Source organism: Eucyclogobius newberryi, unplaced genomic scaffold (genome assembly GCF_026437365.1).
Source record: "Eucyclogobius newberryi isolate DKJ021-1_F unplaced genomic scaffold, fEucNew1.0.hap1 SCAF_20, whole genome shotgun sequence".
NCBI classification, from domain to species: domain Eukaryota; kingdom Metazoa; phylum Chordata; class Actinopteri; order Gobiiformes; family Gobiidae; genus Eucyclogobius; species Eucyclogobius newberryi.
Window position 1 is genome coordinate 6,984,233 of NW_027315835.1, and position 27,902 is coordinate 7,012,134.

The 27,902-nt window shown below is 44.0% G+C and overlaps 2 protein-coding genes across 2 annotated transcripts in view; both read left to right on the forward strand.

Moving 5' to 3' along the window:
- The window catches only part of lhpp (phospholysine phosphohistidine inorganic pyrophosphate phosphatase), a 420,402-nt gene that overhangs the window by 79,269 nt on the left and 313,231 nt on the right, over positions 1-27,902 (forward strand). The window lies entirely within an intron of this gene.
- Positions 9,875-27,598, forward strand: LOC140368918 (ubiquitin thioesterase ZRANB1-like). Its single transcript, XM_072456085.1, has 10 exons — positions 9,875-10,155; positions 12,528-13,311; positions 15,306-15,493; positions 17,914-18,064; positions 19,661-19,732; positions 22,340-22,535; positions 23,291-23,411; positions 24,764-24,893; positions 25,630-25,856; positions 26,176-27,598. Exons 1-10 carry the CDS (start codon positions 10,153-10,155, stop codon positions 26,374-26,376), a joined length of 2,073 nt encoding a protein of 690 aa, XP_072312186.1. The 5' UTR covers positions 9,875-10,152; the 3' UTR covers positions 26,377-27,598.

Here is a 27,902-nt window from a genome sequence, read left to right on the forward strand (position 1 = left end):
AGACACATCGCAACGACACGACGAAAACACTCAATCCAGCCGAATAAAGTCAAAACAAGTTAATTTAAAGCGATTCCAGTGCGTGTCCCGATCGTTCGTGAAGTTCCTCTTTCATATAAACGTGTATATAAACGTGTACCGACGACACGCCGTACTTTAGCGCGGCCGGAGGGCGCGGAGGGGGGCTGGTGGGCTGGCTCGGAGCTAGCTCACGTCAGAACAACGCAACGAAAAACGCTCAAATCCAGCCGAAAAAAGTCAAAAACAGTTGAATTAAAAAACTATTCCAGCGCGTGTCCCTATCGTACAGTAAAATAGAAAAAATATACTAATTATATTTACAAAATATAGGAGATAAAGCACAATAAGTGTGAGAAAGAAGAGAGAGCGTTTACACCGGGCTGCCAGCTGTACCAGCGCCTTATGACGTAACATTCAGTACTTAGTGAATGAAGAAAATACATAAATTGAGGTCAAAGGTATTTTGTAAAGATCTGACAATTTGAAAAAAAAAAAAAAAAGATTGTATAGCAAAACCTCAAAGTCACATTTATAACCTGTATTTAAATCGGGCGATAAACATGACCGAACAAACTATCGACCAATTTCTTTGATTTCGCCAATTAGCTAAAATATTAGAAAAACTCTTTGCATATGGACTGGGAAAAAGGATTTGTAAAATGAGTTTCAGGAAAAAATGATCCACAGCTTTAGCACTTACACAGACAACAGAACATATCGCCACGGCAACTGAGAATAAACAAAGCCTTCGATACCACAGTAAGAGCGTTAAATCGGTTCAGTTCCTACTCGCCAAATGGACAACACTTTGTACAGTTTGACCTCAATAAAACTAAATATTGAATGTGGGATTCCCCAAGGGTCTGTTCTTGGGCCTGAACTTTTCACATGACACATTAATGATCTATGTGCAGTATCACAAATATTGCAGTTTGTGTATTTGCTGATGACAATACAAACGACTGAACAAAGACCATGGAAAAGGACGTGTTAAAAGAAAATAAGTTAAATGTAAACAAGACTAAATGTATGCAAACTTTGACCAAAAATAACATCCAGTCGTCCATTTATGGAATTCAACGAGTGTCGGAAATACATTTTTTGGGAGCGACACTGGGAGAGAAACTGAACTGGAAATCTCACAATATTCATTCATTCATTCATTTTCTACTGCTTGTTCCCTTTCGGGGTCGCGAGTGACTGGAGCCTATCCCAGTGACTTCGGGCCTTAGGCGGGGTACACCCTGGACAGTGGCCAACTTGTCGCAGGGCCAACACAGAGACATGACAGACAGTTCACTCTCACATTCATTCACTAGGGCCAATGTAGACTTACCAATTTTTACCTAACACATGCATGTCTTTGGACGGTGGGAGGAGCCGGAGAACATGCAAACTCCACCCAGAGAGATCATATGATGTTGGTCTGGTCCGGGACCCTTCTTCTTGGGAGGCAAGAGCGCTAACCGCCTTTGCCACCAATCTCTCACAATATGCAAAGGAAAATATGCAAAAATGTATCAGTCTTACATAAAGTTAAGCACGATGGTTTCTATACTGTACTTTGATCTTTCCTTCATTTACTGCACGGAAGTTTGGGGAAACGCACACGAAAACACAATTAAACCTCTGATTACATTACAAAAAAATTGCAGTACGAATTAATCATAAAGTCCATTTAAGACATTAACCAATTGTGTGTTAGATCTAAATGATTGTAATTACAAACACTCACGATGACATATAAAGTGAGAACGCAAAGACCCGATCATCCAGACAGCAGGGGGCGCCACCTGTCTCTGCCCTTTGCCCCTGTACCACTCACACAAACAACTGGGAATATCTGTGGGCGGAGTAAAACTTTGGATTGGATTATAATTTAAAAACATCGCATAATCTCGAAACAAATCATATGAAATAAGTAATAATAAAAAAGTGTGGCGTGTCGTAAATGTATGTCAATGGCAGATATTTAGAGATTTTTTAACAGAATTTTTTTTCTCTCTGCTCCTTTTTGATCGTGATGGTAATTAATGTTCACGTAAATAACATTGTAAAAAACACACAATTGAAATAAAAATAAATACATAGAAATAAACAAATTGCACTGAAAACTTTAGAAAAACCTGTGTCTTTATTTTGTGTGGGCTCTCCACAAACCTGATTCGTACTTGTCCTAAAGGAGACAGATACAAGGAGACAAGAAGACAGAGACAAGGAGACTGATACAAGGAGACAAGGAGACAGACAAGGAGACAGAGACACGAAGACAGACAAGGAGACAGAGATAAGGAGACACTCTATCTCTAGATTAGACTAAATTTAAAACAAAATTATTGACGCTTATTTATGATGCATTATTTGGGCTGTTCATAATTTTTAACACAATTTTCCCAGATGAAAAAAAAGACTAAATATTCATTAAAAAAATAAAAATAAACACAACACGAACTCACATTGTAATATTTCAATCTTTTAAGCGTCTAAAAGGACTGAGCTGCTGTGGTTCATTTAAATTCATATTTTTTAGACCGTTTTAGCACGTTTTAGCACGTTTTAGCCTGAAAATAACTATGATCTAGAGGAGGATTATGTACAAATTTAAAGAAAAACTACAAAATATACAATATTTTACTGTATATAAAAAAAGAGAAAAACAAACTGTGTGAAGGTGTGACAAAAAGAAAGATAAACAATAACCTTTAAAGGCACTATAGCGTAAACACAGACGTACGGCTCCAGTAGGTGGCGCTAAATGCACCTTTTTGCTGCCAAACGCTGTTAAAAGTTGCTTTTAATGGTGTTTGCTCAGCCGACTGAAAAGGTGCATTTAGCGCCACCTGCTGGAGCAAAGAGCTTGTGATTAGAAGTACACAGCAAAGACTCGGTTTCTAGGCAACCCAGAGGCAGCCCAGGTTCTGCGCTGTGGGGAGTCTGGAGGAACAGGAGATGGCGTAGGAGAGTGGTCAGTGGCGTTCTGGACAGAGGGGAGGAGCAACCTTTTCTGGCTGTTGGTGCCCGGAAACGCAAAATGTCCTTTAGCTCGTCCGAGGGTTCTGGAAGTGAGCAGCAGGATGAGGCTGCTGATGAGGTGATCATGAAGCTTACACAGGATAATGCGTCCTTTAAGGAGTGGAGTCCAGTGGCAATGACGACGAGTCTATATAAGGCTGTGGGAGTGGCCTATATAAGGCTGTGGGAGTGGCCTATATAAGGCTGTGGGAGTGGCCTATATAAGGCTGTGGGAGTGGTCAAGGAGTCGAGAGTCCGTGGAGATGGCTCGCTGCTGGTTGTGTGCAAAGACTCAGCAAAGGAAAGCGATTGAGATTAAAAGTCTGGATGAACATGCTCGTGTCTGATGCTGAAAGAAACACGGTCAGAGGAGTTCTCACAGGCGGTCAGAGGAGTTCTCACAGGCGGTCAGAGGAGTAGCAGCATCTGCAGAGGGAAGCAGCGATGTAGTAAATGTGCAGGAGATCACGAGTATGGGAATTGTGACCAAGGAGCAAAACTGAATTGCTGTAACTGTGGGGAAGAACATAACTCTGCCTACAGGGGGCGTGACATAGCTCTGCCTACAGGGGGCGTGAAGTTAGCAAAAGATCTGCTGAGGTGCAGAAAACGAAAGACTCTCAAGGTTTATCCTATGCAGTCAAGAAAGTATCAAGTTAAGAGGTGAGAGTGGATGTAGTGAGGGAAGCCAACTCTGCTCCCAAGTGTGGAGGTTCCAAGTGTGGAGGTTCCAAGTGTGAAGGTTCTAAGTGTGGAGGTTCCAGAATGACTAAGAACACCTTGGTGTTATGTCTGGCGGTAATGCAACAATTGGATGCCAACCACCATAAAACAACAACAACAACAACAACCTTGGTTGTGGACAGAGAGGATCTTGTGCTTTTTATGGTGGATGTTATAAACCGAGCTGCTCAAACTCTAAAGAACTGAAAGGACCAGGATCATTGCTAAAGCTGAAGATTCCTCTGAACAAAAGAGCTTGAATGGACGGAAATAGAAACCAGACTGAAAGCTCTAAATGGGAGTCAGAGTGAAGGAAGTCTACTTTTGTAGAATCAGAGTAATCAGAGTAAAGAAATGGAGGTCGGGGCGTCGCTGGTCTCCTGTCCTCGCCCAATCCAGTAGATACATGGCTGCCAAGCAACGACAACAATGAAGTATCAAAGCCTAAAGAATGAAGTTGTACGGCGGAAGCACCAAACACCAAAGAAGGAGAGGAAGATGAAGAAGAGTCAGCTCTGGAATAAAGCCAGTCGGAATCTGAAGAATGAAGCCTAAAGAAAAGTATAAAGTCTAAAGAATAAAGTCTGGCGGTAATGTAGCGCTTGAATACCAACCGCCATAAAACAACAACAACGAGCACGATAAGAAAGCTTTACTGAACTTCAGAGTAAATCCTACAACTGATAATTAGTTTTTTTATCTCCATTCAACACTTGACTAATCTTTGTCTATTACTGCCGTATTTGAGCCAATCACATTTTTTATGTCATTTTTCAGCTTAAACTGTGAAATGTCAGGGGAACACGTGAGTGTTTTCAATGACTCCTTTAAAACCTACGTGACAGCAATGGACACAATGACAAACAACAATGCCATTCTGAGACAAAACATTTTTGATGGCAGTTGCGAGAAAGCGAAATGTCTTGCACTCAAAGTGGCTTTTGAAGCCGCGATGTTTGAAAACTGTGCACTTCTGGATGAACTGCTGTCCGCCACCAATATCCTGAAAGAAGATGGGCAAAGAGAAGCTGAGAGTGCGCTAATGAAGACAACGGAACAGACCAATCAGCTTGAAAAGTACATTGGATTCTTGAGGAGCCAGAAAAGAAAATTTAAAGAGCTGCATCAAGTTTTTCAAACAGAGCTCAGCAAAGATGAGCCCCTGAAGGAGGTACGTGTTCAGTTAAAAGCTGAGAAAGATCGCATACAGGAGGAAAATTACGCTATTGCAAATGGGTGCGTCGAGCTGTGGAGAAAGATCGACCGCACGAAGACGGCCGCGGAAGAAGTGAGGAAACTGGAACAGGAGGTCGAAACGTTGAAAGTCAGAAACCGCGACATGCAAGAGGAGTACGAAGAGCTCAAATCCAAACTCCCCCAAGAAGACACGGACGGGCGCCGTGTCCTCCTAAAATCCGAAATCGACCGCATCCGTCGACAAAACAAGGAGATGTATGAAAGCTGCGTGGAGCTACGCGACAGAGTGTTGAACCGAGGCGCGGTCCAGGACGAAAGTCGGCAATTGAAAGAGAAGTTGGCAACGCTGAAGGCCAAAAACCGCCAAATGCAAGAGGAGTACGAGGAGCTAAAGTCTGCGTACCCTCTAAAAGACTTGGACGAGCGCTGTGTTCGGCTGCGGTCTACAGTCGAGCAGCTCTGTCGCAAAAAGAACGCGCTTCGTCTCGGCTGCGCGGAGCTGCGAGATCAAGAGTGGAGTCAAGAAGGGGTTCGAGAAGAGTGCAGCGAACTCGAAGCAGAGATAGAGACGTTGAAAGTCCAGACCCGCCAATTGCAAGAAGGGTTCGAGCGGCTGAGAACAAAGCTCTGTCAGGAAGATGTCGAAGCGCGCCATGCTCAGTTGCAGCTGGAGCGAGACGGTAAACGCACGGATCTGAACCTGCTGAGGCACGAAACTTACAACATGATGTGGACTCTCGCTCAAGAGTCGTGTTGGGTAAAGAAATGCGAGGCCATAGAGTTGTCGAAAGACGCCTTAGAGAGAGAATTTAAGTTTTTCGAGCAACATCTCAAGACGATAACCAAAACATACAAGGGCAACCGTGCCGAAGACTCGAAATACAAGGACAAAGTCAAGAGGATACAGGAGCTGAAGACGAGCATTGACTGGAAACAGCAGACAATCAACTCGATGCAGAAGGACATCATAGACCTCAAAGTTAAGTCGGAGAGTCACAAGCATATCGACAAACAGGAAGCAGATCTCGAGGCAATGAATAAGAAACTGAACGAGAAAAATCTGAAACTCGCGAAAGAACTACAAAAGCTCCAAGCGACTGATGAAGGGATTCAGAAAGTGACATTCAACACCGATAAGTTGAGAAGACAGAATTGCAACTTGTACAGAAACCTGGTGATGCTGAAGGATCAGATTGCACAAACGGAACTGCTCAAAGCCCGTTTGAAGATCCTCAAAGCTGAGGAAAAGGCTCTCAAGCGAAGGCAAGACGGCCTGCAGAAGGAAATCTGGGCTCTGGGTCTGGGAGACAAAAAAGAGGTTTTTGATTGGCATGTGGATGAATACAAAAGGCACAAAGAACACGTTAAAAAACTGCAAGACACGAACGGCGAGTTGCAGTCGCGGCTCGAGGAGTTGCACAAAGCGGTGCACACGCAAGGAGCGCTGGAGTTCTGCAACAGGAACATGAAGACGGAGATAGATGACATGAACCTTCTAAACGACAAAACAACGCTCGACATCAGACGACTCGAGCTTTTAAAGAGCCTCCACCTGGAGATACTGAATGTTGGATAAACTGTTGAGACCCGAGGCTGTGTCGACTGCTCGGCGATGTCCCTGAACGGCCAATCAACTACGACCACCAGAACAGCTTCTTTTCCCTCTGACGTTGTTCTTTAATGTCTTATTTGATTTTTATTTATCTTCTTTTTATTATAGCTCATCGTTGTATGTGAATTTTGTTCATCAACAATGGCCAGAAACTTTTGCTGAATCTGATTCTTGTGACTCTTGTGAGAACAAAGTTGCATCATTCTGTTCGGTCAGTTCTCGGAGCCGGTTCTTGTCACTGGATGGACTGTCCAGCGTCGCCCTGATCGCTCTGCACAAGGCCGCAGGACGTCTTCTCGTACGCGCTCATCGGACACTTCCGCTCTCGTCGATCGTCCAGACGAGGCGCGGATAAAAACACAAGCGCGCAAGCTACTGACTTTGTGTTCGAGAGCCTTTTACGCGTGTAATATATCTATGGATAAAAGTGACAATTTTTTTTTTTTTTTTCTGTGAGTATTTGACCATCAAAAGCTAAAAGTCAGGATTTTGTGTGTCAGACTCTTGTATTGTGCTGTTAAATGTGCAGTAGATGTGTTTGAAGCAGCTCTGACGTCACTCACACGTGTCTGAGGCTTTTACTGTGGCATTCTGAAGTCTTCGTCTTTACTCATAAATGACAAACAATGGATTTCTTCATCGAGATTATTTATTTTTGGTTCCTGGAGTGGTGCACTTCCTCTGTGGTCCAGCAGGTGTCTCTTTTGTCACAGTTTCTGCTGTTTTTTGGCTCATTTGTGTTTTTATTTCAAGCTGAAGCTGTTCCTGACCCTCGTGAGCCTTTGTGAAGCTGAGACTCTGAGTTCCTGACCCTCGTGAGCCTTTGTGAAGCTGAGACTCTGAGTTCCTGACCCTCTGGAGCCTTTGTGAAGCTGAGACTCTGAGTTCCTGACCCTCGTGAGCCTTTGTGAAGCTGAGACTCTGAGTTCCTGACCCTCTGGAGCCTTTGTGAAGCTGAGACTCTGAGTTCCTGACCCTCTGGAGCCTTTGTGAAGCTGAGACTCTGAGTTCCTGACCCTCGTGAGCCTTTGTGAAGCTGAGACTCTGAGTTCCTGACCCTCGTGAGCCTTTGTGAAGCTGAGACTCTGAGTTCCTGACCCTCGTGAGCCTTTGTGAAGCTGAGACTCTGAGTTCCTGACCCTCTGGAGCCTTTGTGAAGCTGAGACTCTGAGTTCCTGACCCTCGTGAGCCTTTGTGAAGCTGAGACTCTGAGTTCCTGACCCTCTGGAGCCTTTGTGAAGCTGAGACTCTGAGTTCCTGACCATCGTGAGCATTTGTGAAGATGAGACTCTGAGTTCCTGACCCTCGTGAGCCTTTGTGAAGCTGAGACTCTGAGTTCCTGACCATCGTGAGCCTTTGTGAAGCTGAGACTCTGAGTTCCTGACCCTCTGGAGCCTTTGTGAAGCTGAGACTCTGAGTTCCTGACCCTCTGGAGCCTTTGTGAAGCTGAGACTCTGAGTTCCTGACCCTCTGGAGCCTTTGTGAAGCTGAGAGTTTTGGACTCTGAAGTCGGTTTGACTCTAATCACAAGTAAAGAACGAGCTCAGAAACAGGAAATCAGGCTTTCTTTGTTAAATATATGAATGAGTGAAGCTGGAGTTTGCCTGCTTGACTACAGTTTGAGCTTTAGTTGAGTTTTGACAATTCTCTTTTAAAAGCTGAAGGTTAAACTCAGTAAAAATGACTTTTGGACAAATAAAACAAAACTGTCCAAGCGGAATCCAGGTAAAAGTCTGATTCATTTTTAATTTTATTATCGGGTAATTTTTTATTTGTGGGTTTGTAGTGCAAATTGTCCCAGAGTGGCGCATTTAAATACGTGGATTACAGCTTTATTTTTATGTACAGCAGATCAAGCAACTTAAGAGTTCCCTTTTTATAACATAGTGGACAACATGGAATAAAGAAAGAAAAACTTCAAAGCATAACGGACCTGGTTTAGACCTGGTTTAGCTCTGGTTTCGACCTGGTTTAGTCCTGGTTTAGACCTGGTTTGGACCTGGGTAGACCTGGTTTAGTCCTGGTTTAGACCTGGTTTAATCCAGGTTTAGACCTGGTTTAGTCCTGATTTAGTCCTGGTGTAGACCTGGTTTGGACCTGGTTTAGTCCTGGTTTAGTCCTGGTTTAGACCTGATTTAGTCCTGGTTTAGACCTGGTTTGGACCTGGCTTAGTCCTGGTTTAGACCTGGTTTCTGGATTTTTTTATTTACAAATCTGAAGGTAAATCTTTTAAATTTTTTTAAATAAAAATAAAGAAACATTAATATTTAATAATTGAATCATTGGCTTGGTTGATAAAAACAACACTCTGCCACAGAATTTATAATCAGGTCAAAGCAACGACTTCACAAAATTCAATAAATGTCCATCATATAACAATTAAAAAAGTAAACGTTGGCAAAAATAGTTTATCTTTGGTCCAGTTTTGAAGAATCCTAAAGGACGTATATTTTCTTCCTCATCAAACACAGCTGCACTTCATTCACTTTGTTTGTTTCATGTTTTCGAGCTTTAAGTCCATAAACCATCACAGACTCTGAGCATTTCTGCCTCAAATCACCTTCGTCACAACTGTGTGCATGCCAGGGAGAGCTAGCTTTTGTTTATTTCACCAAGGTAATTCCCTCTGCTGCCAGTAGATGGGGCGCTGATGACAAATCCTAACGAGGGAACGCCTGACTAAGTGTACGTTCTAAATCATGAGACGCCAAAGTAAAGGAACAAGAGCAGGTTTAAAGGACCAGCGCCGAAATGAATGTTGAAATCACCCTTGATTTATATTCAACCTGTTTAACAACGATAATAATATTTCTATAACGTGTGACATTTAATCTTATAAACTATCTGTTCTTTTCAAAATGAACAGTCAGTAAAATCCTCCGCTCACACCTTTGGAAGAAACGCAAAGTAAACTCATTATAAACCAGATTATCATTTCACGGTTCACCACATTTAGCACATTTTTTGTGAATTGAACGTTGCACAAATTGGTCCAAGAACAAACATGGTTAAAAACAAAACATGCAAAGATTAAGAAACGTTTCAACCCTAATATTCATTTCAAAATATTGACATAAATTACTCTTTTTATTCCACTTTGAGTTTCTCCACATTTCAATCATTATTCATAAATTAAAGTACAGATCCGGATGAACAAAATGCTTTTATGATCATTTTTGTTTATTTTTTAACACGAATAAATTGTTTGTTTTCTGCTCCGTTGACGCTCCGTGACGCTCCGTTGACGCGCTGACGCTGCGCACCGCTCCGCTGACGCTCCGTTGACGCTCCGCCGCCATTAACCCCCGGCGCGCGCGACAACAACAACTCCGCAACGCTCCACACGCGCGTTCGCCCCACCGCGGTCCTGCCATGCAACCGGCCCTCCGCGGCGCTCACCGGGCCCCGGCACCGTGTCACTGCGGGCGTACGCGTCCGCGGAGCCAGAACACGTGAAGGGGGAAACCCGCCGTAGAACCGGGGAGAGACAGCGGGCCGACGGCGGAGCGAGCGGCCGCCGAGAGGTGCAGCTGCCCCGGCGCGGCTTCGGCTCGAGCCCCGGCGTCGCTGCGGGAACTCTCCAAAAAATGGTGAGCGACTTTAGCCGTTTTCTGCCGTCGACTTCACGTACAATTGATACGGTTATTTGACGTGAAATTTCGTCCGTAGTCGGTTAAAAACGCTGTCATTCGTCGGTAACAAATGTAAACTTTGCTATGGTTGAATATTGCCACATTTGTTTGCGTTGAACACACACGCGGCTAAAGTGTTTGCTAACGAGCTAATGCTAATAAACGCTGTAATGCGCCATCGACTTTAGGCTCAAATGCACTAATATTGTCTTTAAATTAAAATGTGTCGCGCTTTTTCATGGTTATTCATCACTTTATTGCAGTTTTTGGCCGTTTACATCGCATTGGACGTGAAAGTGGTGCAAATTGTGGCAAAATATAACAAGCAAGTGGTTTTAAATGTTCTCAAAAGGCTCCATAATAGTAGTAATGATGTATCGGTTGATGATAATAATAACGATTAATCAGAATGGTCCTGACTAGTCGATAATTGCGGTCGTTTTCTGGATTATTAGACACGAAAACGGACAAGAGTTAGCATTTTTAACGTCACAATGTCACAAAATGATAAACAATGTACAGTTTTAATCGATAATACACTTCATAAATATATTTTCTCCGTGTAAAAGACTTCAGTCGCCGTGTTTCAACCTTTTATTTGGTTAAAAATGACAAGTTAAAGTCTCGATAAACAATAGAAATAATCGTTTAACCTTCGACCACTAAAATAATTCTTAGTTGCGGCTTTATTTTTTACATTGTACGTGAAAATAGTGAAAATTATTACTTGGATTTTCCTAAATTTGTAGCGTCAAAGAACTGGTGGTTAACATTTTAAACAAAGATCGAGCGTAATAGTTTAAAGTCATGTACGACAGGTTTTTACGATGTTCTAATTCCAACTTCATTTGGTGTTTTTATACCTGTCGTACATATAAATTATAGTTTTACAGTTTATTTAGTTTCATTCGAGCAGGTAATTGTGGAGAAAACAATGAAAAATCTGTAGAAAATGACAGGAAGTGACATTACAACAGGGACACTCGTACAGGAAATGACATCACACCAGGGACACTCATTCCAGTCAAAGTTTATGCAGAATTGACACAAAGAACCAACTTTATTGCGGTTGCAAGTGTGAAGATCAATAATATCACATAAGTCGCTCCGGAGTAGAAGTACAGAAGTATAAATAGAAGTATAAGTCGCACCCCGGCCATAGCGACTTATAGTCCAGAAAATACGGTATTTAAGCAAAAAGTAGAAGCTCCCAGTGTCCCCCGGGCTCGACTTGTGCTCATGACGTTTTTTTTTTTTTTTTTGTCTGTTTTGTGTTTAAAATATTCAATAAAACGTCATTCACTGCAACTCCGGAACAACAGCGGATAACATAACTAAGGTTGTGTAAACAAAACAAAAACCACTTGAATTTGGCCACGAAAAGTAAAGGCGTTCAAATCTGCTTTTGTCCTGTTTAATTGCCATTTGTCAGAAGCTAAACTCTGAACTTGCTCTAGATGAAATAATAGTTTAATTCAGTTTCCAAAAAGGACGAGGGGATTGTGATGAAGTGTGATACGTTGCCATGGCGAACTGTCACACTAAGCACTTTATACCACAGTAAACCCTTTTCTAAATGTATTGTACTGTGTTGGTAAAAAATATGTGCTACAATAACTACAAGCTAAAATAAAATGTAAAAAAAGAAAACATAAATAAATATAAATTAATTACAAAGAAAAAATCTTGGATAAAATAAAATTAATATTAAATACATTATTGAATAAATAATCAAATAACTAAATTGCAGAATAAAACGCTTAAGTTTTTAGTTGGCGTCTATAATCAGTTATAGAAGTTCTACAGCTCAAATATTATTGTACTACAAAACAAATCCCCCACATTCCAAACATAAAACTACTGCTCCAGCTTTTATTTATTGAGCGTTAAGTCGGTGGTCATTATGGTGACCGGCCTGAGCTCAAACCAGATTAACTTTGATTTGTGTAGCCAAACTGTGCCAATTGAAAAGGCGCTGTACCTGATTTTTACTAAACTACTTACTGTTTTCCACATGTGAAAAACAGATTCTGCATTCTGAGCGTCCTAATTATTCACCGCGATGAGTTTATACACGTTGCATGTAGCTGAAGGTGTTAGCGTTAGCATTCGTACACCTATTCACCTTGGTCTCTAATCTGTTATTATTTTAAACTGCATTTCAAGAGGAAATGTCTGTTGGTCTTGGATTTTATCAAATAAATTTCCCCTCATAATGCAATTTTATATTACGGAAAATACGGTACTTAAAATCTCGATAATTGCCTAATTGACCTGCTACTCGACTAAACGACTGAAGACTTATGAATAAGTGGCCTTCTCTTCTTCAGACTGAACCAAAGCCCTGCTCCGTTATGAAGTGGCCTTGCGACTACTGCACGTACGAAAACTGGCCGTCCGCCGTCAAATGCACCATGTGTCGAGCGCCGCGGCCGCCGCCCGTCATCCGCGAAGACCCCTTTGCGACCCGCCCGGATCCGGACCCTGACTCGGACCTGTCGAGGGCCGAGACGGGCACCGCGGGCCTCCTCATCTGCCCCGACTCCAGCGCCAGGCCCCGAGTTCCCCCGAGCGGCGCCAACGAACTCGCCAACAAGTGGTCCTGCCTGACGTGCACCTTCCTGAACTGGCCCCGCGCCATCCGCTGCACCCAGTGTTCGCGCCGGCGTTCCAAACCCGCCGGCCCTGCGTCCGAGTCGGCGCAGACGTGCAGCGCCGCCTCAGGCTCGCACTCGCCGATCGAGGAGCACAACGACAGGAACCGGCTGAACGCGCAGTGGACGTGCGCCGCCTGCATGTACCAAAACTGGGCCGAATCCGCCAAGTGCGTCGTGTGCGATGGCCCGAAGCGGCAGGAGGCGGAGCGGGCCAACGCCGACGACCAGGTGGTGAACGAACGCGAGAGGAGTCGGAGGAGGACGGCAGGCGGTGGCGGAGGAGGGAGCGCGGCCCAGAGACGGTTGCCGCCGCTGGGTAGATCGGACGTTCAGAGGATAGAGTTAGCCGCGGGAGCTATGAGCGCTAACGAGGAGCAGGAAGTGGACCAGAAGAAGCTGAAGCAGATACGGAACAGGATGAGGAAGAACGACTGGCTGTTTCTGAACGCCTGCGCTGGTGAGTAAAGTATTCATATTGATATCCAGTGCTGTTATATATTTAAAGTACACATACAGTATTATGCTAAATGTACTTCTCTCTCTTTATAACCCTGCTCTCGCTCTGTTCCTCGTCACAAGCTCGGCTGGAGCACGTTTAGCTTCACTCAGAGTTTGATAAAGTCCTCTCCCCTCCGAGCGTCAGAAACACTCCGTCTGAATCTCCTCGATCTGTGATGTCATATTCCATCTGTGACACGGCTGAGACTCTTCTGCCGTTTTTAACTCAATAAATCATCTCATGTCTCGTCCTGAGACTTCCTCCCGTCTCATCACGATCAGGACGACTGCGCTGCTGCCGAGCGTCTCCGAGAAAACTTTCCATTTGTCATTTTTGAACCTTTGTAATTCCCGGAACTCCGCTTGCGCCGTGAGAAACTGCAGCGATCCAGATCTTAATAATGGTCTTTATAAGCACTTGTTTTAGAATTTTTTTTGAAATTGAAAAAGATGAGTGGCCAAAGTAAATGTGCAGGTTCAAAGGACAATAACAACACAAGTAATTTCAATGTCAAAGTTTATTTCTAAAGCGCACTTGCAAACAAGTGCGCTTTAGAACGCTTTGTGCGTGTACAACAAAAGCTCAAAAAAGTGCAATAAAATATATTGGTGTCACAAAAAATACACCTTGATTACACATAATGTTAATAAAAATAATGATTGTTCAGTTCATGTCAAAAAGCCAGAGAGAAAGTGCAAGTTTTTAACAAATACGTAACAGAGACAATGCAGGTAAATGCGTAAACAAAACGAGTAGAAATAAATGTTTTTTTTAAAAAGTATTGAATATTTTTCCTCATTTGTACATATAATTAAGAAATGTATGTGTAAAAATGGCAAAATCTAGCTTAATTTGTAAGTGTAAAATCTGAAAAATTGCTAGATCTGACTGAAAATTGCCACAAACTCACTTATTTTTAGTTAAACGTGTAATAAATCAGGCTTAGAATGGGTCAAAGAATCCTTCTGTTCTCACTTCTGCCTCGTTCTGATATAAATCCACCTCGTACTACGCAGCCGTTGAAGTAAATCTAGACCAAAGGTGACAAGACCTGCTCCCCTGCGGGATGTTGACTTCAGAACGAGGTGAAAGAGCAACGCGGTGGTGTTTTGGAGACCGGAGCTTGTCGCCGGGTCATTTTGGCCCCGCTCACATAAGCTGCAGTGTTTGTGGGGTCTGAGCCAGCGCCCGCAGAGGGTCTGAGCGGCTGTGCGCTCTCCAGCTGCACAAAAGAATGACTCCAGAGTCTGGAGAGAGAGAAGGGAAGGAGGAGGAGGAGGAGGAGGAGGGGACATGTGGAGCGAGGGTAGATGGTGACCTCTTCCTGAAGGGGGCGCTCGGTGCGAGAGGAGTCACGAAAAGACTGTTGAATGTTTCACTGCTTAAAACAAAAATGCGTTTATCTTTCTCCTGACTCTCTAGGACTCTTATTGACCTAAGCTGAAGCTCCTCCTCCTGACTGTCTAGGACTCTTATTGACCTCAGCTGAAGCTCCTCCTCCTGACTGTCTAGGACTCTTATTGACCCCGGCTGAAGCTCCTCCTCCTGACCCTCTAGGACTCTTACTGACCCCGGCTGAAGCTCCTCCTCCTGACTCTCTAGGACTCTTATTGACCTTAGCTGAAGCTTCTCCGCCTGACTGTCTACTTCTCTTATTGACCTTAGCTGAAGCTTCTCCGCCTGACTGTCTACTTCTCTTATTGACCTCAGCTGAAGCTCCTCCTCCTGACTATCCAGGACTCTTATTTACCTTAGCTGAAGCTCCTCCTCCTGACTGTCTAGGACTCTTACTGACCTCAGCTGAAGCGCCTCCTCGTGACTCACTGGGACTCTTATTGACCCCGGGTGAAACGCCTCCTCCTGACTGTCTAGGACTCTTACTGACCCCGGCTGAAGCTCCTCCTCCTGACTCTTTCCGTCGGTGAAACCCGTGTGGGCGTGTGTCTGTGCAGGCGTGGTGGACGGCGACCTCGCTGCGGTGGAGGCGTATAAAGCCTCAGCGGGGGACATTTCTCGGCAGCTGTCGGCGGACGAGGTGCAGCTGTTGAACCGTTCTTCCGCCTTTGACGTCGGCTTCACCCTGGTCCACCTCGCCATCCGCTTCCAGAGACAGGACATGCTCGCCCTCCTGCTCACCGAGGTACGAGGTGTGGGTGCTCGGCGTGACAGCCAGGAGATAAAACCTCCAAAATGACACTCAAAACTGCACAAAAATGTCTAAGAATGACGTTTCCTTTATTTGTTTTGTAATAACACTTAAAACTTTTTGAAAAGCTGTAATCGTACTTCCTGGTTGGAAGAGCACACAAGCACAAATATGACATAGTTGGAGATGATTCCGCGGTTGTTACCTAGCAACCAGACTGTAAACAAGAGCCAAACTCCTCATAACTGACACAACAGTTCTGATCTGACACACAATAATACCTGAAAACACCTTTTTATTTAGTTCAACCATGGTTTAAACTGTCTCTGTGTCGCACACTGATGACATCAGAGGGTTTCAGCTCTACTTCCTGTCACGGTAATCTAGATCGCCGTGTGAGCGGGTGCTTTTTTTTTTTTTTAGCACCGCCTGCGGCACGGTTTGTTCCACCGCCATCCTTCAACCTCAGCCCAGCAAGAACACTGAATTATAAAAAAAATAAATAATTAAAAGGATCAACTCAAAACATGTATGAACCAATCAAAATACAACTAAGTCAAATGATGACGAGGGGAAACCAACTGAAGCTCTGCATAATTAACTAGGGAACTAGGCACCCCCCCCCGGAACTAGGCACCCCCCCGGAACTAAGCACCCCCCCGGAACTAGGCACCCCCCCGGAACTAGGCACCCTTGGAAGATTCTACAATTTCAATGTCATTTTTGTTTATTTAATTAGATGTTGACGTTAGTCTCTTCTAGTCTCATCTTTGACACTGCAGTAAATGTGTCTTTTTTTTTAAAGTGATAATTTAGCTAATTTGATTATTTCTGAACACATTTTTTAGTTCATTTTTCCCACATCACACAGCCTTAGTTTACTTTAACATTTCCATCTCCCCGTGCGACAGGCTGTGACGCGCCCGTGGCAGGAAGCGGAGGATCGGAACAGATTATTCAAACGGACAGAGCTCCGAGCTGCGTGATTAGACTCACTTTGACGCAGAGCAGGGGCCACACGACAGCGGTGAACTCGTGTTACAAGGATTAACTATACCGCAAAAGGATTAACGATGTATAATGTAGCGGTGTGCACGCAGTAAACCACGGACAGATGAACTCGATACATGTGCTTTCATTGCGTTAAAACGGGGTGAAAATTCCACTCTTATGAACTTTTAAACCTTATTCCACATCGCTCAGTTTCTTTTTTTTTCGTTTTGGGATGTTAAATGTACAGATCCGAAGGTTTTTTAACTCCATAAATCTTCTCCGGACTCATTTCTGACCCGAATCGCCTTCATTACAAACGCACGCTTACATTAGCATGTCAGGGGCAAGCTAGCTTCTGTTTATTTCTCCACGGTAATTCCCCCTGCTGCCAGTAGGTGGAGCGTAAACGCAAATCCTGATGATGGAACGCCCGACTGGGAGAAAGTTGCGTGTGGTTTTTCAGTGCAAACGTTTAAGTACAACAAGAACAAGGACAAAAACTATACCATATTTTCCGGAGTATAAGTCGCACCAGCCAAAAAATGCATAATAGAAGATAAAAACATACAAGTTGCACTGGAGTATGAAATGTGGTTGCAAGTGTAAAAATAACAAATAATATCACATAAGTCGCTCCGGAGTATAGGTATATAAGTATAAGTCGCACCCCGGCCAAAACGATGAAAAAAGGTGCGTCTTATAGTCCGGAAATAGGGTAATAAACGATGATAATAAAGCAGTAATAATAATTATAATAATAAGCAGTAATAAGCAACAATTTGACAGTTTGACCACACGTTTGACTAAACCGCAGTGAATTCAATTATATTTCAGATTTAACTTAACATTTTGCCCGTTTGTCCCCAGTTTGACCATTTTATTCATTATTTGACAATAAACATTACCTGATAACAACTTTTTTATTTTGTTGAGTGACCGTTTAAACTGGCTTTATTTGTTTTTAGTTTTTTTTAACTCCCGGGAAACGCTTTTGAGCCAGATGATTGGACGAGAGAGAACGCAGACTCAGGCAAAACAAGACGGCAAAAAGCAGATAAAAACACTTCTAACACTTCTACTCCAGCAACAACTCCGGAGGTAGATGAAGTGCAGATTCTTCTTCTGCGTCACTCAGAGCCTAGAGCGCCCTCTGTGGTTGCCAGTGTGAAAATAACTAATAATATCACATATAAGTCGCACCCCGGGCCAAAACTATGAAAAAAGGTGCGACTTATAGTCCAGAAAATACGGTATTAATTTTTTAGTTCTTACGGTTATATTGTGGCCTGAATCATCATGATTATCGATTAACCGAATAATCGTGACACGCTAAACGTGGCTGCGAGCGCCCTCGTCTGGTCCGGAGGGGGAATCGGGGGCCGGTCGTAACGTGGCTCAAGCACGTCTCTCTGTCGTCGCAGGTGAGCCAGCAGAGGGCCAAGCGCATCCCGTCCCTGGTGTGTCCCGAGCTGACGGAGCAGATTCGCAGAGAGATCTCGTCGTGTCTGCACCAGAGGAAGGAGCCGCCCTGTTCCTGCCTGTCCGAGCTGCACACCTTCACGCTGCCTGCAGGTGAGGAACGCGACGGAGCGCCCCCTTGAGCTCCCGCCTGAAAATGCATTGTCAGAAAGTAACACATTTTCCCTTTTTTGATAATCGGTCGGTATAACTCTTGACTAGACCATAATTACCCGGGACTAGAACAGAATTACCCGGGACTAGACCAGAATTATACGGGACTAGAACAGAATTATCCGGGACACTAGAACAGAATTACCCGGGACTAGAACAGAATTACCCGGGACTAGAACAGAATTACCCGGGACTAGGGACTAGAACAGAATTACCCGGGACTAGGGACTAGAACAGAATTACCCGGGACTAGGGACTAGAACAAAATTACCCGGGACTAGGGACTAGAACAAAATTATCCAGGACTAGGGACTAGAACAAAATTATCCAGGACTAGAACAGAATTACCCGGGACTAGACACTAGAACCGATTTACCCGGGACTAGAACCGATTTACCCGGGACTAGAACCGATTTACCCGGGACTAGAACCGATTTACCCGGGACTAGAACCGATTTACCCGGGACTAGAACCGATTTACCCGGGACTAGAACCGATTTACCCGGGACTAGAACCGATTTACCCGGGACTAGAACAGATTTACCCGGGACTAGAACGGAATTACCCGGGACTAGAACAGAATTACTCGGGGACTCTACACCCAGGGACTCGACGCCAAAAAATAACCGCAACATTTTTTTTTATCCTCGTTCGCCTTAATGTTTCGTCATTTGTGATACTCTGAGGTCAATCCCAGTCCCTCCAGTGAAATGGCGTCACTTTTGGCTCCAGTTACGCACTTTATAATGTTTCCGTTTGCACTTTTATTGTGCGCGTTCACCAGAATGCACCGGCGCGTTCGTTTGGTGCGCGAGTCGATGAGCGCCGGGAGCACCATTGATTTGATGTTACTCGATGGAAAATGTGTGCGGTAACCGTTGGTGACGGAGCCGGCGCTGCAGACAGAAGGGGCCTCTTTAGTGTGATGACTGTAAATGAAGAGCTAAAGTTATATAAATGGAATATTATTTTACGTATTTGATGCCATGGATACGTCACATTCTCTGTTTTATATCGGTTGTGCAGTCGACACTTTGTATTTATGTAATTTTCATATAATAAATACAATGTCAGAAAATAATTTGGCTGTAAATAAATATATTATCAGTAAAAATAACTTTAATTTTTTTATATATTTTTTTCAATATATAGAATTAATTATTTTAATGAAACTGATTTTTTTCAATGCCTTTTGCTGAAATCAGAAATGACTTTGTTGGTATTCTGATTATGACATCTTATTATAAAATACCATTATTTTTATTACAATGAATTTTTTAATATAACAATCAGGATTTGTTTACTGAGGAGCATTTCTTTCAAATACGTTTTACTGCTTGATAATGTTCATCCCCAAACCTCGTTAAGTACGCGTCTCGTTTGAGTTGAATGGTCCAGATGGCCATTATAAAATTGCTCTATGAATGTTCTGTCGTTTCTGTAATTGAGTCATCTTAATCCTAATAATCTGCCGCAGCTTTTGTCGTGGTCGTTTATTTACCGCGCAATCTTCTGCTTTTTGATGTTTCGCCGCAGAAATCGAGGACCTGCCGCCCGCCGTTCAGGAAAAGCTTTTTGATGAAGTTCTGGATAGAGATGTGCAGAAAGGTAAACACGACTAGATCACATGGTAAAGGTAAAGGCGACTAGACATGTTGTTGTTGTTGTTTTATGGCGGTTGGCATCCAATTGTTGCATTACCGCCAGACTTTATTCCTCAGACTTTTCGTAGTCCTCAGACTGTCGTAGTCCGTAAAAGTACTCCTTCCATTGCTTTGGTGTTACAAAGCCCATGAGGTCATGATATGTCTTTGTGACTAGAATAGTTGTTGTTTCAGAGACCAACCTACTTTTACGGACTACGACAGAGTCTGAGGACTACGAAAAGTCTGAGGAATAAAGTCTGGCGGTAATGCAACAATTGGATGCCAACCGCCATAAAACAACAACAACAACCGGCTTTATTCCAGGGAGACTCTTCTCCATCTTCCTCTCCTTCTTTGACGTTCGGTGCTTCCACCGTACAGCTTTATTCTTTAGGCTTCATTCTATAGGCTTTAATATTTCCACTGATGTCGCTGCTTGGTAGCCGTGCGTCTACGAGACTGGGCGAGGACAGGAGACCACCCCCACCCCCATCTCGTCACTCTGATCACTCTGACTCCCCAAAAGCAGACCCCCATCACTCCGACTCCCATTTAGCGCCTTTAGCCTGTTTTCTATATCTGCCCAATCAAGCTCCTTTGTTCCAAGGAATCTCCCTGCAGCTTTAGCAATGATCCTGATCCTTTCAGTTCTGCTTTGAGCCTGAGCAGCACAGTTTACAACATCCACCATAAAGAGTACAAAATCCTCTCTATCCACAACCAGGGTATTCTCATTAATTCTGGAACCTGCACACTTGGGACCTCCACTCTTGAAACCTTCACACTTCTTGGGAGCCACGCTGGCCTTTCTCATTTCGCCCTGGCTGGGAGCAGCGCTGGCTCCTCTCTCTGTATTTACTCTAAACTCGTTACTTGAAACTTTCTTGACTGCATCTGCATAGGATATACCTTGAGAGACCTTTATTTTAGATGACATGGTAAAGGCGACTAGATGACGTGGTAAAGGCGACTAGATGACGTGGTAAAGGCGACTAGATGACGTGGTAAAGGCGACTAGATGACGTGGTAAAGGCGACTAGATGACGTGGTAAAGGCGACTAGATGACATGGTAAAAGCGACTAGATGACATGGTAAAGGCGACTAGATCACATGGTAAATGCGACTAGATCACATGGTAAAGGTAATGGCGACTAGATCACATGGTAAAGGTGACTAGATCACATGGTAAAGGTAAAGGCGACTAGATCACATGGTAAAGGCGACTAGATCACATGGTAAAGGCGACTAGATCACATGGTAAAGGCGACGGCGACTAGATCACATGGTAAAGGTAAAGGCGACTAGATCACATGGTAAAGGTAAAGGCGACTAGATCACATGGTAAAGGTAAAGGCGACTAGATCACATGGTAAAGGCGACTAGATCACATGGTAAAGGCGACTAGATCACATGGTAAAGGCGACTAGATCACATGGTAAAGGCGACTAGATAACATGGTAAAGGTGACTAGATAACATGGTAAAGGTGACTAGATAACATGGTAAAGGTGACTAGATAACATGGTAAAGGTGACTAGATAACATGGTAAAGGTGACTAGATAACATGGTAAAGGCGACTAGATCACATGGTAAAGGTAAAGGCGACTAGATCACATGGTAAAGGTAAAGATTTCTCTGCTCGTTCAGGGCGTTTAAAGCCGTCTGAGCAGGTGACGTATTCATTTTTAGGGCGTAACACGATCGCGGCAGGAGTTTTACGTCTCGGACTGAACTGAAATCTTGGTTTTCGTTTGACATCCGTGAATCCAGAAATTACTCTTTTTATCCGAAGCGTGCAAGTGTTTTGTCGCAGCTGCAGAATCTCTGCAGCGTCAACAAAACGTGAGGCATTTACGTAACGTGTGCTACAGACTGCCTCGTGGTGAAATACTTTCTCCGGGCGAGGCACTTTGAGTTGCACAGTCGCATTTTCCCATCTGCGTCGCAACAATTTCTGCCAAACGGCTCACGAGCAGAAAAATTGGAGCTTCATTATTGTGTCAAATCCTCTTTTCAGAGTCACGTTCTCGTGCCGTTTCTTCGTTAAGCTTCTGTGAACGGCTCCTTAGCACCAATGGTTCCAATCCGAAATAGTTTTATGCATTTTATCCACTTTTCTCTGAACAAACTTGTGAACTTTTTGTACATATATATTTTTCCAGGGAAGTAGTTGTCTGTTTGTATTAAGACAACCATTTACCTTAAAAACATTGGAGTGATTACAAAGCTCAACGTCTTCTCTCAGCGCAAATGAACAAAGTGGTGCAGTTATTCAATCGTACGTGACTTTTGTCCATTGAAAGAGTTTTTCAGATCGATTGGAGTAATTGTGACAAGTCGACTATTAAAATAATCGTGAACGTCTTTTTTGTACGGTTGTAGTTGACTTAAGACGTGCTCCGTGCATCAGTTAGTCGACTAAAAGACGCGGCGTAGGACTTGTACTTGCTGATGTAGGACTCTCACTCGCTAACGTAGGACTCTCACTCGCCGGCGTAGGACTCTAACTCGCCGACGTAGGACTTGTCCCTGCCTTGTCTGACGTGGCGGGCTCTTTCTCGCTTGCAGAGCTGGAGGAGTCGCTGGTGATCAACTGGTCCCTGGAGCTGGTCTCGGGCCCGGACTCTCGGCTCTACGCGCTGTGGAACCGCTCGGCCGGAGACTGCCTGCTGGACTCGGTGCTGCAGGCCTCGTGGGGCGTGTGCGACACCGACTCGGTCCTGAGGAGGGCGCTGCACCAGAGCCTCAACAACTGCTCGCACTGGTGAGGGACGCGAGCGTGACACTGGGGGTGCCGCGACGAGCGAGAGGGGCCCCACTGTTGTGCTTTATAGTGTGAAATGTAGTGAAATGTCAAAGCAGTGCGTTTATTGTTTACTGTACGCGTCATATTTAGACCGCGAGAGTAAACACCGAGCAAATTAATAAAAGCTCCTATAAGCTTGGTTTTGACTTTGTTGTAGTGATTATGAATAAAACACTCTTTATTCTATAGTCTCGTTGTTAAGTTGCTAACATTAGCGGATTATCGTAGCATTCGCCGGTAAAAGAGCGATAGTTTTCCACGATAAATAAACTGCGATTAAGATTAGTCCATAGTTTGCTCCGTCTTTACGAAATTAATCTACAGTTTTGGAGTTTCGGCGAACTTTTTTCACAGTTGTATGAGCGCACATGGGCGCCATCTGGCTCTGCAATAGTGTAATTACAAGTAGAAAACCAGGCAAAATTAAACGTGCCAGTTAATGTTCAATAAAGAGATTTTCACGCCTTTGAATTCAATCTGAATTTAGAGAGTGAAATTTGCTGTGAATATTTTTTCAGCAAAGATTGAAGATTGACTCACTTGCGATCAATTGCTAATGGAGTACTAAAAGGCTTTTTTCAAATTTCATTTTATTTATTCATAATCTATTCTTTTTTTTCTTTTAATTTTTTTATTCTTTTTTTCTTTATTCTTTTTTGTAATTGATGGTTGAATTTGAGTGTGTGAATCCCGCTAACACGTGCATGTTGCAGGTTCTATTCCCGGTGGAAGGAGTGGGAGTCGTGGTATTCCCAGAGCTGTGGCCTGCACTTCTCACTCAGGGAGGAGCAGTGGAGAGAAGACTGGGCGTTCATACTCAGCCTCGCCAGTCAGGTCTGTACCGCGCCCGCAACCGTGTCTGGGGCCGCCGGCAACCGTGTCTGGGGCCGCCGGCAACCGTGTCTGGGGCCGCCGGCAACCGTGTCTGGGGCCCCGTGTCTGGGGCCGCCGGCAACCGGGTCTGGGGCCGCCGGCAACCGGGTCTGGGGCCGCCGGCAACCGGGTCTGGGGCCGCCGGCAACCGGGTCTGGGGCCGCCGGCAACCGGGTCTGGGGCCGCCGGCAACCGGGTCTGGGGCCGCCGGCAACCGGGTCTGGGGCCGCCGGCAACCGGGTCTGGGGCCGCCGGCAACCGTGTCTGGGGCCGCCGGCAACCGTGTCTGGGGCCGCCGGCAACCGTGTCTGGGGCCGCCGGCAACCGGGTCTGGGGCCGCCGGCAACCGGGTCTGGGGCCGCCGGCAACCGGGTCTGGGGTCTGGCGCCCGCAACCGGGTCTGCAGCGTCTCTGTGCATTTGCGACTATCCACGGCACAATGTCAAATCAAAGTTCAGCGTTACGATTGTCCTGAGCAAAAAAACATCACAATTATTCAAGACTAAAGTTATAAGGGACAAAAACTGCCAGAAATAGTTTTCTTTTTTCAGCTTAATATCGAACAAAAACGACTTACTGTATTTTCCGGAGTATAAGTCGCAGCAGCCAAAAAATGCATAATAGAGAAGAAATAAACATAAATAAGTCGCATTTTTGGGGAAATTGAACAGACGTTTCATCTTGAAATGCAGTTTTAAAATAACAGATGAGAGAACATGGTGAATAGGTGTACGTATGCTAACGCTAACACCTTCAGCTAGATGACGTATGCTAACGCTAACACCTTTAGCTACATGAGGCACAGACAGAACTGTGGTAAGTGTCTGGTATGTTAACGTAACATATGAACAGTTATTCAGATAACTATAGCATAAAGAACATGCTAACAAGTTTAGCAAAGCATCAGTTTTACCCCAAATCACTAAATCCACTGAATTCTTCTTCCTCTGTGTCACTTCTAAACAACTCCACAAACTCCAGAGGAAGAGGAAGTTCAGATTCTTCTTCTGCGTCGCTTAGAGCCTAGAGCGTCCTCTTGTGGTTGTCAGTGTGAAAATAACGAATAATATCACATACAAGTCGCTCTGGAGTATAAGTCGCACCCCGGCCAAAACTTTGAAAAAGTCTGGAAAATATGGTAATTTTGCTTGTAAAATTGTCCCGATTCTTACACTGCGACCCGAATAATCACCGTCCTCGATCCACCGAATAATCTTGTGATATTTGCGGTACAGTTTCAGTATACGCCCGTTAAAAGCGTGCGTCGGATGGTTTTTCCGTCTCCTTTTTTAACGTTTTTCTTGGTCCTTCAGCCCGGAGCGTCTCTGGAGCAGACGCACATCTTTGTCCTCTGCCACATCCTGCGCCGCCCGATCGTCGTCTACGGCGTCAAGTACTACAAGAGCTTCAGAGGAGAGACGCTCGGGTACACCAGGTTCCAAGGTGAAGACCAGCGCGTGTATTTATACCTGTTGTACATATAAATTATAGATTACACCGGTCGAGCAGGTATTTGTGGAGAAAACGTTGGAATGGCTGTAGAAAATGACAGGAAGTGACATCACACCAAGGACACTCATACAGGAAGTGACGCCACACCAGGGACACTCATACAGGAAGTGACATCACATCAGGGACACTCATACAGGAAGTGACATCACATCAGGGACACTCATACAGGAAGTGACATCACATCAAGGACACTCGTACAGGAAGTGACACCACACCAGGGACACTCGTACAGGAAGTGACATCACACCAGGGACACTCGTACAGGAAGTGACATCACACCAGGGACACTCATACAGGAAGTGACATCACACCAGGGACACTCGTACAGGAAGTGACATCACACCAGGGACAGGGACCAGGGACTTTCTAAACTTTAATTCAACAAAATAAAGTCTCATATTATTATTTGTCAAATTAAAAAAAAAAAAATGACTTAGATGAGTTTTGGCTCAGTGTTTGCTGGGTAATTTCCTAGTGTGATGTCATCAATTACTAACAGGAAGTGAAATTATAAACCTAAAAAATGTGCTGTTCTGTGATAATTTTTAGCAAAGTTATATACATATATATTTAGTCTGTGCAGTCTCTGTCTCCGGCAGGTACACTTTAGTCTGAGTGTACCTGCCGTCGCCGTGGCAACAGTTTGACTGCGTCTCTTTTCTTGCAGGAGTGTACCTGCCGTTGTTGTGGGAGCAGAGTTTTTGCTGGAAGAGCCCGATCGCTCTGGGTTACACTCGTGGGCACTTTTCGGCGCTGGTTTCCATGGAGACGGACGGGTACGACAACCGCGGCGCCGGAGCCAACCTGAACTCGGACGACGTCCCCGCGACCCTGCTGCCACTGGTCGACAGCGACAGGAAGCTGCTGCCCGTGCACTTCCTGTCCACACAAGAGGTGCTTGTCACTTTTTCATTTCTATTATCTTTATTATTTGATTTTATTGTAGTTATTATTTTATCATTATCATTAGTATTATCTTTATTGTTTTATTATTGTAAATATTTGGGCACATTTTCCTTTTGTCATTTTTTATATTATTATAATCTCTTTTAAAATATTCCTTTATTGTCCACACTGGGAAAACATTTTACATCCCTCCTCGGTCTAAACTGAACTTCTCCCTCTTCTCTTTTACATCCCTCCTCGGTCTAAACTGAACTTCTCCCTCCTCTTCTACATCCCTCCTCGGTCTAAACTGAACTTCCTCTGGCAGATGGGCACGGAGGAGCAGCACGAGCGCCTGTTGCGTTCCTGGCTGGACTGCTGTGTCACGGAGGGCGGGACTCTGGCGGCGATGCAGCGGCGCAGCGGCCGGTGCCACCCGCTGGTCACTCAGATGACTGACCGCTGGCTCGACAGGTACAGACACCTGTCGCACTGCGCCTTCGACGAGGAGGACGAGGAGGACGAGTAGGACCGTGGGCCGGGAGCCTGACGCATGCCACTGTCAATGTACAGGTTTAAGACTCAAAACGAGCACATGTGGATCTGTGTGGGGCTGTTTCCATGACAACGGTTGAACATGATGTGATTTTTGACTGGAGAAACTAGGATGAACCTCAGAAGACGCATTCATCATTGTATTTTACTGCATTTGTTTGTTTGGAAATTATTGTTGACGCATTTTTGATGAAGAAAAATCCTGCTTTTTCTGCTTTTCTGGACAAATACTCACAATTATGTTTCGCCCGCATTCGTTTTTCACTTTATTTACAGATATATTACATGGTTAACCACAAGTTCTACCTTTTTGTGAAGCCAAAATGCACTTTTGAGTTTAAAAAGAGTGTTTTTCCGTTCTCCGCATTAGAAATGCAAAGAAACGAAGGACATTTCTATCCTTTTTGTTGTATTTTTTTTGTTTTTGTTATAAAGACTAAAAAACAATTGTCATTTCAAACTGAAGTCGGATAATCAGTTCAAATGTATCATGGTTCACTTCATTACATTGTTTTTTTTTCAACAATTTGATGACGTTTTCAGGGTCAAAACGATCATTTCTATGGCAACGACGACGCTCATTACGTCAAGTTACACAATGTGCCTTTTTCAACTTGGCAAATGAAATACGCATCCATAATCATCACAATCGAGCTTTTTGGAGCTAAACCGCATTTAAAACGTCACTATGTTCACGATTACTCATTACTAGTTTCAAGTGACATTTCACGTGTTTCTCATGTTTACGTCTCTAAATTTAACAAACATTTCAACAATTTACAGTAAAATCGACGTTTAAAAAAAGTCCAAAAAGTCTTTATAATTGACCAGATATTCCACTTTTTCCCCCTGAGTTTGTTCAGTCTTTTTGTCATGTAAACAGCCTCTGCTTTTACCGTAACCGCGGCAACAACCGGCGCCACACAGACCCACTTTAACCGGTCCGTTTCACCTTTGACCTTTGCGATCGAGCCCCGTTTAATTTCTCGTTATTTATTTGTTTAGAAGAAGACTGATTTTTTTGAAGCGCGTCGTTCGGGAGCGATTTCATTTTGCGTGAGTTTGAGCAACGTTTCCGCGTGTTTTTGGGATGAAGACGGTGGAATTATTGATTTGTTCTGGATGATTCTGGTTCGTGGAGAGAGGAAACTCGCCAAATGTTTGTGTCGAGTGTGGATTAAATTTGACTCAATCAACTGTGGCTCCTGGTTTTATTTTGAAAAATGTATTAAATGTATTTTGTGTCACGTGTTTGTTTGTTTTAGGGTTTTATGTTTCATTGATCAAGATTTCAACTTTTATAGTTTAAATATTGTTTAACGCTATTGTCTATTTTTACAATAGCGTAAAACAAAACGGGATTTCCAAGTCATTCTCCCTAAAAAATATTTTAAAAGATGGCGTCTTAAGAACATTAAAAAAACAACAAAATTCAACAATTATGGATTTAATTTACGTTATATTGTTCCTCTGACAGGTTGAACTCCTCAAACTAAAATT